The 14919-nt window shown below is 51.8% G+C and overlaps 1 protein-coding gene across 1 annotated transcript in view; it reads right to left on the bottom strand.

Moving 5' to 3' along the window:
- SORCS2 (sortilin related VPS10 domain containing receptor 2) overlaps window positions 1–14919 on the bottom strand; it is a gene marked incomplete at its 5' end in the record, with an annotated part of 551249 nt that overhangs the window by 42122 nt on the left and 494208 nt on the right. The window contains 3 exons of the mRNA XM_012810961.1: window positions 2509–2611; window positions 8380–8526; window positions 12137–12316. Of these exons, the coding sequence (XP_012666415.1) occupies window positions 2509–2611; window positions 8380–8526; window positions 12137–12316 (430 nt within the window). The remainder of the gene's footprint in view (window positions 1–2508; window positions 2612–8379; window positions 8527–12136; window positions 12317–14919) is intronic.

The raw sequence follows: 14919 nt of genomic DNA, 5'->3' as shown, positions 1-14919 counted from the left end.
CCCAGCTGCTTCCAGTGGTGCAGTCATGTGGCCCCACGGCCCATGCCAAGGCAGGCGGCTAGGTAGGTGAGTGTATGGCCAGTTCCCACTTGGGAGCTGCTACTTAGATTTCCAGCCCCCACCGAGGGAGCTGCCCTTCTGCTCTCAGCAGCACTCAGGGCTGCAGAGGAGGATGTAAAAAATGTACACATCACTTGGCCCACATTGCACGGATGGCTCCACCTTGGAGGAAAGCTCTGCCCAAGATTAAAATGAGGCAGAATAAAATATAAATGCAGCACCCTGCACTTGCAGGGACAGTGGGAGGCAGGGAGGCTGCAGGTGCAGAATGAGGTGGGATGCTCTGTGGGACTCACCCAACCCTGGGGTCCAAACATGCATCCTGGGCTTTCAAGGCCTTTGAGCACTAGAAACATGAAATTATGAAATTGTGCCTTTTTCTATCCAGTCAAGAATTGGAGGTTTCAGCCAATCAAGACAATGCATTTTAAGAGGCCCCACAAACCAAGTCCATGAGACTGGTGGTGCCCAGCCTGGGTGGGAGAGCCTGTGTGAGTGTGGACCCTGATGGGCAATAGACTGAGCAGACTGAAGTGACACCTAACCCCCAGCTGGCTGAATGGAGCCCTTCTTGGCCAAGGGGACCCCAGAAATACCCTAATGCTGAGTGGGCCATGAGAGGGGAGGTCACACATGCCTCGTCATGTCCCTCCCAGCTTGGAGATGTCCTTTGTAGCTAATCACCAGGCCCAAGGCCATGCAGGACAAAGCTTGAACCACACCAGCAGATCCTCAGTTTACTTAACAGGTCATTTGAGTCTGGGTGTATATCTGGTGGCTCCTCTCTGATTAACAGGCTTCCTTATCCTGACTTAAAACATTCCAAGCCTTCAGACAGAGCTTCATTTCTTTAACCAACTACAAATCAAAGAATCATTAGACCTACCTGTAACTGTAATCCCTGCCTTGAGATGTCCTGCCTTTCTGGGCTATACACATTCCATGGATTGATTTATGACTTTCTGTGTAATTCTTGTCTCCCTGAAATGTATGAAACTGAACTATAAACCCACACTATGGTACCACTTGACCATGGCTTCTTGGGCGTGGCTCTGGGCCATGGTTACACGTATCCAGCTCAGAATAAACCTCATTAAATTATTTTACAGAGTTAGGGTTTTTTCCTGTGAATGATTTCACTGAAATCAATACAGATGAGCAGAGTTTTCATTGCTCAGTGCATGTCCAGGCAGGCAGATGCTTCCAGCCTGGCTGGTGGGGACCAGGAAGGACCCCAGCATGGAGAGTATGCATAGGAACCCCAGAAACTGAAGGTGTTCTGTTTGTGATCCTCTCTCCTAATAGTTGGGTCACTTCCCTTCTGTCAAGCCCCATACTCTCCAGGGTAATGTCAGCATACCTTGTCCTGACAGGCAACGTCTCTATGGTCATTTATGGGGTCTTCACCCCACAGCTAATCTGTGCACACTGGTTCAGTTGTTCTTAATACCACATTCCCTTTTCTGCCCAGAAGACAATTACCTGCCATCTCAACACGGCCATTCATTCATTCATTCATTTATTCATACACTCATTCATAAAGAACCCTCGAGGACCCACCCTGGGCCAGGCCCCAGACTAGGTGCTGGACAAAGTGAAGGGTTGGATGTGGTGTCCAGCTAATCCTTGGCCCTCAGACACATAGCCACCCACCCCCTCCAGGCTGCAGATAGCACTGGGGCTAACTAGGAACAGGTCCTGTGTTCCCAAGGCCATGAGCTCTGGACCCATATCTCTGTTGTCCCTGCTCTGTGATGGGGCAGTGGATAGTGCCTCTCTGTCTCCTACTGCCTCTCTGTCACCTACTGCCTCTCTGTCACCTACTATCTGAAAAGTGGTTATGCAAAGTCTTACCTGGCTCTATGTCCCACCCCAGTGACCTCAGACAGGTGGCCCTACTTTGTATTGTGAATGACTCTTATAGCTCAAATAAATATGGTATTATTCAATCAGCACACAGTTAATCATCCTTGAAGAAGGTTCTAGTTTAGTGGGAGAGGCATACATGTATGCAAATTGTAATTCTGGTTTTGTAAAAGATGATAGTTTTACATATGCCTCTCTCTTTCTCTCTCACTAAACTAGAACTTTCCTCAGGGACAAATAAATGTCAGTTATGATACAAATCATCCATCCACTCACCCATGGGTGATCCCTCCATCACCCATTCATCATTCACTCATTCATTCACTCATCATACCTCCATCCATCCACCTTCTATCTACCTATTCTTCTATTCAGCCAACACATATCATATGCCCCCTTTGTGGCATACATTCACTCTTTGGAATTTGTCATGAGCATTGAAATTCCTGGAGACGTGGTGGCACTGCCCCTCATGAACGTGTCATGGCCCTAGGCCTGTGGCCATCAATATTCGCCCTCAAGTTTGAAGCTCCTCTGAAGCTACATAGCACTTTCCAGCTGGCTGTGATGGCTGCCACCTACCTGCGCCCATGATGAGGCCTGGGGCAGTGTCCTTGGTGTGCACAGTGCCTGAGACATAGGGGTTGTCTGCCCAGCGCAGGTGCAGGTGCAGGTGGCAATCTGGCTGCAAGGAGGAGAGAAGAAGGGACAGTTAGCACTGGGGTAGGAGTGTCTGTAGGAAAACCAGGCCTGAGTTTTCTGCCCTCCTCCTTTTGGGAGGGGCTTTTGGGTAAGGAGGCAGGGCTGAGAGTGCCTTGGAGAAGTGGATGGAGGATGGGAAGAAGCTCAGAGGCTGACCACAAGGCAAAGGGCAGGAGGACAAAGATGGCTTCCGTAGACGTTTTGCTCAATGGCTTGGGAAGTGGAGGGGAACGTGTGAGGCATCCAGGAGGATTTCTGGGGTCTCTGGTATAGATCAGGGCCCCCACAGCACCTGGTGTTGTGCCCCTGCCCACAGGTGCTGCAGGTGGGCTCCTTCCAGGGAGGTCTCACTGGTCCTGACAGGTGGGCTTCCCCACATGGTCCTATGTGCAGTGCTGGGCTCAGGGCATGATTCCTGGAGTCTGCACAGCCCAGGCTTACACTCCTATCCAGCCAACTTGAACCTTTACTGGAGCCTCTTACGTGACTATGTCCGCCCTGGATACTGTGCACTCTCTCCACCTTGGGAGATGGAGGCAAGCTAGTGTGCCAAAGCCGCAGGGGCTTGCTCTGATGACCCCATGTCCTCTCTTCCCTCTTTTACCTGAGATGCTAGGTCTCAGAGGTCTGGTGGCCACACCCACTCGATGACATAGGACTTTCCCCAGAGACTCCAGCTAACCAAAGATGCCAAAGGGGTGCAGGGTGACAACTTGGGTCAGCCTTTCCAGTTTCCCCAGGTCAAGGAATCCTATAGGACAAGTGAGGTGGGCAGTCCTCAGGCCTGGTCACAGAAAGGGCAGGGCCTGCGATCCTTGTACCTCCTCTTCTTGGCTCTTGGTGTCTTTCTCTGGGCTGGGGCAATACTTTTGATTCACAGGATTATTGGATGAACATGGCACTGCCTCTGGGGGAAAAGTATGTGTCCAGCCCTCCCCTGGACAAGGTACTGCCTAATTGCTTAGCTAAATGTGAACATTATTTTTACCTTCTTTTATTTTTATTTTTTTCTAGGTAAAAATCTCCAGTTTGGAAATACTGTAGAACTGGGAACCCAGAGATCCAAATTTTAACTTTTTTTGCCACCAATTTTCTAGGCACCTATGGGCTTCAGTTTTCTCATCTGCAAAATGGAGGCAGTGGTGCCTGCCGCCCACACCCTGAGGGGCCAGTGCAGATCCCAGTACAACATTCTAGAACCTGCTCTATGCAAGGGACAGTTGCTCTCTTTATTTGGTGTTTTTATAGTATTTTTCTTTTGCCCCCCCCAAACTATGTTTTATATAGATTACCCTAAATTAAAAACTAAACTTTTTAGTAAATTGGATATTGATCTGCATCAGACACCTCCAGGCAATGTCCCTAGTTGATGGACAGCCTTCATTTGTCTGCACTGAGGTTTTAAAAAATGTATTAGTTGCACTACATACTACAGGATTCCATTCACACACAGAACCTGGAGCGGAGACATGCCTGGGGACACAAAGCAGACAGGGGGTTGGCAGGTGCTGGGGGTGGTGGGGGATAAGGGGTGACAGCTAAAGATTTACGGTTCTTTTGAGCGATGAAAATGTTCTAAAATGGACTGCGGTGATGGTTGCACAGCTCTGTGAATATACTAAAGAATCATTGAACTGTACATTTCAGAGCCCCATGCTGAAGATGGCTGGACCCCAGTGGTGGGAAGGCTGGTCACTGTGTCATCCCAGGAGAGCCCTCTCCTTGGGATGAACAGGGAGAAACTGGTCCTACTGAAGACCTGTGGTCTGTTACAGCATCATCTGTTCCAATAGAGGCTCCTGATTTCTAGGACCAGAAGGCCGATCAGTGAGTGAGTAGCTTCGGTAGGACAGTTTAGTCAAGTGTCCAGCCCACCTGGACAGACCAGGTGTAAATGAGGGGTGCACGGAAAGGAGAGCCCTGTGATCTGGGTAGGCGGGGTCGGGTCCACACTGTGGACAGAGGCTCCAGTCCAGAGAAGGAGCCTCAGCAGTTGTCTCTATCACAGCTCAGACCTGGAGGGGCCAGGTGGGGGCGCCCGGGCTCACAGGCTGGTCTCTGCCAACCTTGGCTGCTCTTCAAGAGCAGGCACATCAGATCACTTTCTGAGTGTGCAGTGGGCAGAGCCAAGTTAGGGGTGTGGCTCACAGGCCCTGGATGCCTCCTCCTGCCCTCGTCACTGCAGGTCTGCCCAGGTTGCTTGTTGGGCCAGAAGTGGAACACTCCTCAGGGTCCCTGTGGTCAGCTGTGGCCCCCACCCACTGGCAGATGCAGGCAGCCCTGCAGTCCTCTTTGTGTTCCCCTCGGGGCCTGCTGATGGCCACACATATGTCTTCCCTCTAGCTCAGCAGTTCTCAGCCTGACCCCTTTTTAACAATGAAAATACATTATGGCATTAGGAAGGTTGAGAACTGTGCTCTAGCATGTGGAGTGGCTGTGGGTGCTCTGCTGGTGTCTGACGAGGCCCACACATGCCTCCCAAGCAAGGCCCAGCTGAGCTGATGTAGGGAAAGGCAAGTCAGGCAGATGGGGAGGCGCTGACCTGCAGGCACTCAGACACTCTGCAAAGGGCTTGGGACAGCTGGGACCAAAGGCTCCAGAGTGCCCCTTAAGTGCATACTGGCAGAAATGGGGGTTCCTCTGAGGCCACCCTGCATGAATGCAGCCATTGGTCATGGCCCCACCCTGATGGAGGTGGGTCCAGATACTTCAGAACTGGGAAGGGAGGCCCACGCTGTCCAAAGACTCCCCCTTCTCTGCCCTTTCTGCCTTTAAGAAGTGTGTAAAGTGTCCAGCAAATCATTAAATCTATCAGATGGACAGTGGGCAAAGAGCCACACCGTCAGCCCACCTGGATGCCCAGCTCCTGCCTCAGCCTGGTGTCTAAGAAGAGATAGTATAGGCTGTAGAATGAATGGGTTTTTATTCTGAATTTGAGATGAAAACAAATTCAAAACCATCTTCCAATGAGGATGGATCATCCTGAAACAGATCTGGTCCTACCACTCATCTGTTAGAAAAAACATCCCTTCCTTCCCCCATTGCTGGAAGGAGGTCCCCAGACCGGGAGTTGAGTGAACAGGCTAGGAAAAGATTCATGACCCAGAGCTAAGAGAAAATGAGAGGGCTGGAAAGTCACACACATATTGCTCCCAATGGCGACCTTTTAGCAGGTGTCTGTATGAGCTAAGTCTGCAAAGGAGAACACCTGGTTATTGTTACTTCTGGGTGGTGTGACTACAGTTGGACCCCGTTTCCCTTTTTTAAATATATAGATGTATTTCTTATTTTCCAAGGATTCTGCAGGAATCACTTTTATAATAAGAAATAAACCTTCCGGGGTGGCACCTGTGAAGGAGTAGGGTGCTGGCCTCGTATGCCGGAGGTGGTAGGTTCAGGCAGTAGGTTCAAAAACTGCCAAAAAAATAAAAGAAGGAAAGAAACCTTCCTATGCAATTTTACCTGTTCATTGTGAGGTTGAGTGGCCGTAAGGACATAGCTGGAGCAGTCCCAGTGTGTGGCTGAGCGTGGCTGAGCCCTCATTTACCCTTTTGAGATGCCGCGGCTACATACACTGGATGACCAGCTCCCTGGGCCTCCGAGGCTTTAATTCTGTGCAACCTGTGCCCAGGTGGGCTCTGCACACTCTGTCCTGCATTTCCTTTGTGCTCTCAGCATGTCTTCTGGGGGCCGCACACTCACTAGTCACTCCCATCTTCATTATTTTAAGGTTGGGACATAAATCTTGCAGAGGTTATCTCTCCTCACGGAGCTGCATAATTGCAGACAAGAATCTATTCTTAGAAAAAACTTGCTTTGACAGATTAATATGGCTTAACTTTGCTGGTGATGATACAAAAATTAGCCCTTTCACAGCACTTCTGTTCTCGGAAGGGTTTTACAAATGGCAGGTAATTAATTCTCTGTGTAGGTCGACAGGTGTTATCAGCCTCCGTGATCAGCGGGAGGGGATTTGTGCAGGGCCAGGCGCAGGTGCCTCAGAGGTGAGCTCAGCCAGAGCTCAGGCCTGGGTCAGAGCAAGGGGCTGTCCCTCCCCGGGTTGGGGGGCAGGTGGGGTGCTGCCCTGGGGGCACAGAGGCCTGCCCTTGCTCTCAGGGTCACTCTGACCATGTTTCACTGCAGCAAACCCCGTCGACCAACACTGGGGCTGCTGGGGGCAAGGTGGCACCATTTTCGGATTCTGTCAGACAGAATCCCAGCAAGACAGGGATTGTTTTCTGTTTAGTTTACTGGTGTGTTCTGAAAATCCAGAGCAGCCCCTGGCAGGCAGCAAGTGCTCTTGTGTATGTGTTGAATGAATAACCCTGTAAAACAGGCACTGTTGTTATTTCTATTTTGCACATGAGGAAACTGAGGCAGAATTATGGATGGATACAGGGGTCCCCAGTGTACAGTTCCTACCTTTGAGAGGCTTCTAGCTGACAGTGGGAGACAGAGAGAGAAGCAAGTATGCCCAGTAAGGATTTCTCAGTGAGAGAACACGTGGGCAGAGTTTTCAAGCATTCCTAGGAGTTTGCTGGATAAGGACGGGGAAAGAACCTGCTTGCTCTGCGCCAGAGATAAACATATCCCTGTATGACTTCATTTGTTGTTCACCACAATGGAACAGGAGACTTTTATCATCTTCCTTCCTCTTCATCAAAGGCCCAGAGGCATTAGTAGACTTGGACAAGATCATGCAGTCAGTGGAGAAGTTGACACTGTAACTTTGGGTAGCTCCAGTTCTGGACCTTTCCCCTATTCCAAGGGGCCCAACCCTTGGGAAGGGTCCAGGATGCTGGTTGTTCTGAGCCCCCTGTAGTATATAAGGAGAGAGCCCCTGGGAAGACCCACGTGGGACACTATGGGGTAGAGAGAGGGAGTGAGAAGCCTGGCCAAACTCCCACGGCCCACTCGGCCCTTTCCTGCCTCGCAGCTGCTGGTCACTGAGTGCTCACCTGAGACGCGCCCCCTTAGAGCTCATCTTTCCATCCTCACCAGCATGGCCCTGTGTGATACCTGGGTCCCTGGTAGCCATGCAAGAGCTTGGGGGAGTACTAGCTACCCTCCCACCCTCCTCTCTCTAGGCAGCCAAGGGGCTCAGGCAGTCTACATTTGTATTCAGGTAGAAAGGTAGCCTCAGAATAGCAGTGTCCACTTTAGAGCTCACAACACTTGGGCTTCGACCAGCTCTGCCACTAACTATAATGGTGCATTGCTTTTGGTGGCAGATTACAAACAAATATCCACTCCCTACCCCTTACTTCCATGGGCCTTCATGTTGGCTACTATGATTTACCAGGTAAAACACACAGAACCTTGGAATGTGTTTGTCTGTGCTTATCCCCTCACACCTCTGCCGTCATCATGAGAACTGAGGGGGCAGGGGTTCAAGAGGAGGAGGCAAGGTGTACAGAGCGGAGACCAGTCAACTCCCAGACATGTGAGTAAGCGCAGCCAAGATCAGTAGAACCACCCAGCTGAGCCCACCCCGATCTGGAGTGACTGTATTCTGAGGTGGTTTCTTACCCAGAAACGTAGTGGTAGATAGAAGTGAACTGATGCACTTCCCCCTCTGACTTCTCCTTACCTCTCTGCAAACAAGGAGTTTCACCTGACCCTCTCCACCATGCCTAGCAGGAGTAAGTGGTTCGTGTGTCTCAGACATCACCACCTCTGATTTTCTGGATGACTGCAGTAACGCCTGTGTCCACCCCACAGAAAGTGTGTGATGTGAGCAGAGGTACTTACAGGCTTACAGTTGGTGGGTTTTCCATTCATGTCTATGCTGGGTGGTTGCAGGTAATCCCAGTCGCGGCCCTTGTTGTAGGTTATAAGCGTCATCACCTTCCCATCAATTTTTTGGTTTGCTAGAAAGACTCCTTTCACCCCTCTGACCTGGGACAAAAATACAGGAAGGACTGAGTGTCCACCATGCTCCAGCCCCAGGCTAAGTGCTCAGCACTCAGCACACATGGTTTCATTTCACCCCCACAAGGCCTCAGCTGAGGCATATTCTAGAGGCAAGTGAGGCTCAGAGGGGTGGGAACCAAGACTCTGGGCCCAGATTCCCCAGGAAGCTTGTTCTATCTGGCTGTCAGCCTGAGTGAGAGTCATGACTCTGAGCTGTCCTCCCAGATACAGACACTGAACTTCAGAGGCCAAGTAGCACGCAGGCCCCTGACATGCCTGTGTCTTTGTCACCCCATCCGCTCCCAGAACTCCTGACTCAGAGCTCAGAATCCTCTGTGCCACCTGTTTCTACTGGATGCTGCACCCACAGGCCTGGACCAATAGAATTGCCTCTGGGCTTTCTTGAGCTCAGTTCCCACACAAAATACCAAGTGCTAAGGGTGGGAGGGAGGGTCATGCTGACCCCAGCATAGCCTGCCTGGACAGGGGCTCTGTTTTGTCCTCCTCGCTCAGGGCCAACCTCACTCCCTCAACACTCTTCTCCCTTTGTGGGAAACCAGGGGGACAGTGAATGTATGTGCACATGTGTGTGTGTAGGGCAAGTGTGAGTGTGTGATTGTGAGTGTGTATGTGGAGGACGAGTGTGTGAGTGTGAGCATGTGTGTAGGACAAGTGTGTGTGTGCTTATGTGGTTGTGAAAGGTGTGTGGATGACAAGTATGAGTATGTGTATGTGAGTATATGTGCGTTAGTGTGAGCATGTGTGTGTAGAAGACAATCGTGGTGTGTGTGAAAGTGTGTGTGTGTGTTTTAGCTATAGACCGTTTGATGGGCCCCTCTGTACATGACTGTGGACCAGTCACAAGACTACCCTGTGACTGGGCACCCCCTTGTGTGGGAGATAAAGGAAGGCCCACACTGGCAGGGGACGCTCTGACAGGCTTTGGGTTTCACAACCTCCTAAAACCCCAGCAAGGCAGGCAGGAGAAGGGCATGCGGGGACACCACCTGAAGGGCCTCCACCCTCCACCCTGCCCGTGCCTGGTCTAGCTTCTACCTTCCCACATCCTAAGGGCAGGCTGAGTGCTGATTTGCCCCTGATTTGCTTTATTTGGCAATTGCTATTTTATATCTCGGCTAAGTCCCCATGAATACACTCGGCAGCAAATAACACGGGCACCTCCGTCCCAGGCAGGCCAGTGGACGCAGACGAGTCCCTGGTGGGTATGGGTCTGACCGGCTGAGCGTTGGCTCTGAGTGGTGATGCAGTTGTATAACTGCCTGCTTTATGGCTGTATTCGTTGTCTGTGGCTGCTATGAAAAGTCACCACAAATTGGGTGGCCTAATACAACAGAAATTTATTCTCTTGGAGACCAGAGTCTAAGATCCAGGTGTCTCATGCTCCCTCTGCAGGCTCTGGGGAGGGCTGTCCTGCCATAGCTGCCTCCCGGGCTCCAGGCCTTCCTTGGGGTTCGCCCTCCTCTCTGCTCCGCCTCCCTCTCCATATCTGCCTCTCTTCCTCTGTCTCTAGCACAGACGTTAGGAATGGACTGAGAGTCCACCAGGATCCTTTCACCTTGAGTCTTTCACTCAATTATGCTGCAAAGATCCCTTTTCCAGATGAGGTCTGTGGCAGGGCCTGGGTATTGGGATGTGGGCATACCTCTTGGGGAGCACCACTCAGCCATAGCAGTGCCTGCCTCCTAACTGTGGCCAGGGCTTCTCAGGGGCAGGGGACAAGGCTGTGTCCCCTGAGTCCCCACTCTTAACCCAAGCTGAAGCATGGAGAGGAGCCTGAGAGAGGTTTGCTGTCTTGCCTTGAACCCAGTATGCTCCGAGGAGGGACACACCTCCACGGGCACTTCAAAGTGCAGGGCTTCTGAGGCAGCACTTGCTGGTGATGTCTGGAACAATTGCTTTTCCTGGACGTGTGGTTGGGTCAGTAACCATGACAACAACCATGATAATAACAGTACTGGCTGCATGCAGGGGACCTCGAGGGCCAGCTGCCAAGCCAGGCACTCCCCATGCATTACACCTAATCCCCAGAAAAGGCCAGAGCTGGGAATACAAAGTCATGCTGTTCCACCTGCTTTAAATAGAAATCCTCACAGCAACCCTGGGAAGAGGGTACTACCACCATCCCCATTTCACATGGTGAAGCACAGAGAAGTTAAGTAACTTGCCTAAGGACATGCAGCAAACAAATACCAGAACATGGACGTGAACCCAGGTTTTTAAGCTCTACAGTTGGGCCTGTAACCACTAGCCCTGATCTCTGTTTGAGGGATCACAAAGAAGTGATGTCACTTGTGAGGTAACCTAACTAGTGGGGAGCAGTGCTATCTTTGGACCCAGCCATTAGGAACCCCTTCTGTTTCCTCTTTTCTCTTACCTGGTGGTCTCAGTGCACAGACTGGGGCTGCTCTGCTTCCTCGCCAGCTCAGCCTCAACTCAGTGTCTATGCCCTTCAGGAAGAATCCTTGACTCCTGCCCGGCTGGCCAGTCACTCCTATACGCGTCCCTAGGTACTTGGGTGCCAGGCTTCCTGCTCTGTGAGGCTGGACACGGAATCCCTGCCTGTGTCCCTGTCTGAAATCCCCGGCCCTGGCACTTTTCCTCTGTCTTCCAGCAGGACTGGGGCCTCCCAGAGCCTGTCTGTGACTGTGGGTCCTCCTCAGAGGCTCTGCAGGACAGGGTCTTTGGGTGGGAGGCGTCCTTGCCTCAGGCAGAAGGCCCACCTGTGGGGTAGCTTTCAGCAAGCAGCGACTGTCCAGCTGGGGAAGCGGACCTGACAAATGGGCTCGTGTTGTAAACAAATGATTCCATTCATTACTTTCCCAGGGACAGTTGTTCCACACTGCTCGTGACAGGGGAGAGATGAATGCTGAAGCCTGCTGCTCTGTCTGGGAGGTGCCTTCTACTCACAAGCCAACTTCAATGTCTGCTGAAGGCTCTGCTGGCCACCCGTGAGACACCCTCCCCTGCCCTGGCAGGGACAAGTGGCCACCAAGTGACAGCAAGGAACTCTGCTTGTCCCTGCTTAAAACCTATCACCTATCTGCCACCTAATGGTGTAGGAGGGCGTCCTTCCCACCCAGGGACACACGCAGGAGGAACTTGGGGGTGAATGGGAGGGAGTCCCAGCATTAGGGCCCAGCTTGGAGCAGATAGACCTGGGCTGGTTCTGGGTTTCCTGCTTATGTCCAGGTCTGCCTGGGCACCCTCAGTTTCCCGACTTGTAAATGGGCTCCAGGGTCTCCCACTCTGGCTACTGTGTCAAGAAGAACAAAGGAGGTGGCCTGTGAATAGCCTGGTCCAGGCAGGGTCACCGGGTGTATGATGGGACGTGAGTGAAGTCTCAGTGGAAAGAAGTGGAGCTGTGCCCGGGGCGCTCAGCGGCAGGGCCCTGGGAAGAGCTTGTTTTCTTTCTTACTTTAAAAGCACTAAGGGAATGTCCTCTCAGCCTGCAGAGTCAGAAACCTCCGGCCTTTCAGAGATGTTTGCAGACCCAGAGCCACAGCATGCGGGACTGGGGGGAGAGGCAGATCCAGCAGACCTGGCTCAGGCCCACGCCCACGCCCGGAGGACGCACCTCCAGGATATCGACGACCACGCTCTCCTCGGCCTGCCGCGAGCTGCGCACGTCCTGCAGCACCAGCGCGTAGCGCACACCACGCGGGTCTGACTGGTACAGGTTGTAGGTGTCCACCTGGTACCACTCCTGCACCGCCACGAACACCTGGTTCTCGTCCGTGCTGATGATCTGCAGGTCCTGGGGGGACAGGGTGGGCGCAGGGTCAGAGAGGGTCAGGTGGCAGAGGGAGCAACGGGAGCTGGTGGCAGAGTTCTGCTACCTCCCTGGGCCTCCATTTGCCCACCTCTAAAATGGGGGTGACACTGGGACCCTCTGTACCCAGTGTGGGAAGGTGGCTGGGGTGCCTCCTCCTCCTGGGCTGTCACTGGGCTGTCCCCCTGTCTAGCAGTGGGAAGAGGCATCCTTCCTCCATGCACCCCAGATGGATGGTCAGAGTGACTTGGGTGAGAGCTGGGTACCCCCATCAAGAATGTTGGGGAGCCCTCAGCCCCTTCACTCATTCCCACATAATTGTTAGGCACCTACGATGTGCCAGGCTCATTTCAGGCACTGGGATATTGTGGGGAACCAGACTTTGTCCTAAGCCTTTTGCAACATGTGTCAGGCAGGGAGAAAGTCTTGGATTAATATACTTGGGCTTAGGCCCCAGGTGGTGCGTATGCCACCTGATACTCAAGCTGCCATTTGGCCACAGTCGTCTGTGCCAGCCCCGAGGCAGCACTGGCCCCAGGATAACCTTGGCTTCTCATTTTCCCTCCCTCCCCGAGCTGTGTGGGAGCCACGTGGAGTGGCTCCCACACAGGACCACCTGAAGGCATCATGAGCTTTTCTCCTGCAGCCTCTATTGCTTTGCCTTCTATCACCTGGAAACTTGTATTGCCCTTCCGACAATATAGCTGCGGAGACACAGAGCTGAGGTCACCACTGGCCACATGGCTGCGGCAGTCTGGGATGGTCTCACTCTACACTTTCTCAGCCCTGGGGAGGGTCATCATCTTTCTGTGAAGTAACAGACCGAGTCCCTACTCTGCCGGGTGGAGTGTGGTCTTCAGCAGCGGGTGAGGGAGCAGCTTCCCAGCAGGTTGCTCAGGGCCGGACTTCTGGGCGCTGAGGCTCGACCCTGCCTCTCACTGCCTGCCTGTCCCCCGTGCGACCCAGCTTTGAAGGGCTCCAGAAGAGGTGTGATGTTGGGAAGCACTGACCGTGCACCCCTCAGAGAGGGGGGACCTCGAGCTGCACAGGCTGGGGCCTCTGTCTATAAACAGGACCCAACACACAGAAACAACTGGAACCCAGACTCACACAGCCAAGGGAGGAACACAGAGGGGACCAGGGCTTGGTGGGTGGGTCCCATCTGTGTGATGGGACGACAGAGTGACGTGTGTGAGTGAGGTGCCTACAGCCAGCAGGCTTGTCACTGCTCTTCTGTCCTCCTCAGCACTCTGTCCCCATTTATTGGTCATTCTGCTGCCCCACCAGGGTAGGTCTGTCTGCGGATCCATGTCATGGCAGAGACTCGGACCCTGTAGTCAGGTTGCCCTGAATGGGGTGACTGGGGGGTTGGGGAGAAGGGCTGACTGGCATCACCTGCATCACCCACATTCAGGATTTACAGTGATTGCACTAATTCATTAATTTTGACTTTGTCTCCTCTGTGCCTGGGTGAATACACTGCAGGATTGTTTTTGAAAATCTAGGAAACTAAGAAAAATGTATAAGTATCCAATGTACTCAACCCTACTATGAAACTAATAGTTAGCTATCATATGAAAGCTATAACCCAATTTTAGCCCAAGCATATGGGGAAAGGGGGGAGGGGGAGGGGGGAGGGAGAGGAGGGGTGAAGGGAGGGGGATCGTTGGGATCACACTGATGATCTATCCTGTAAGGGTACATGTGAATCTTTCTAAATGTGGAATATAAATGTCTTAACACAACAACTATGAGAATGACACGAAGACTATGTTGGCCAATTGGATGAAAATATTTCAAATTGTATATGGAAACAACACACTGTACCCCATGATAGTATTAATGTGCACAATTATGATTTAACAAAAAAAATGTATAAGGTGTCTCAAAGTTACATTCACTGCCATCCTAAAGGCAATATCTTTTTAAATTTTCATTTTTAACTATTATGGGTACATAATATGTTTATAAGGACACATGTGATGCCTTGATACGGGCATGCAATGTGAATCAGTCCCATCAGGGTGACTGGGCTGTCCATCGCCTCGGGTACTTATCACTCCTCTGTGTTGGGAACATTCCAATTCCACTCTTTGAGTTATCTCAAAGTATACCCTAACTTACTGTTGACGATAGTTAGCTAGATTTTCAGCCTACCTAATTACCCACTGTATTTTTGCGCTTGTTAACCATCCCCACTTTATCTCCCCTCCCTGCGACCCTCCCCAGCCTCTGGTAACCATCACTCTACTCTCTGCCTCCAGAAGATCAGTAGTTTTAATATTTAGCTTCCGCATGTGAGTGAGAATGGGGGAGATGTGTCTTTCTGTGTCTGGCTTATCTCACTTAATGGAACGTTCTGTTCCACCCATGTTGTTGCAAACGGCAAGATTTCATTCTTTGTTGTGGCCGTGTAGTATTCCACTGTGTGTATGTGTCACCATTTCTTTATCCATTGGTGGACACGAGGTTGATTCCACATCTGGACTACTCTGAATAGTGCTGTAATAAAGATGGGGTGCAGACCCCCAGTTCCCTTCTTTCCTCTGTGTGTGTGTGTATCCAGCTGTGGCGAGGCTGGGTCATAG

Source organism: Otolemur garnettii, unplaced genomic scaffold, assembly GCF_000181295.1.
Source record: "Otolemur garnettii isolate 467f Iridium unplaced genomic scaffold, OtoGar3 scaffold00146, whole genome shotgun sequence".
Taxonomy (NCBI): domain Eukaryota; kingdom Metazoa; phylum Chordata; class Mammalia; order Primates; family Galagidae; genus Otolemur; species Otolemur garnettii.
This window is presented reverse-complemented; position numbering and strand designations above follow the sequence as displayed.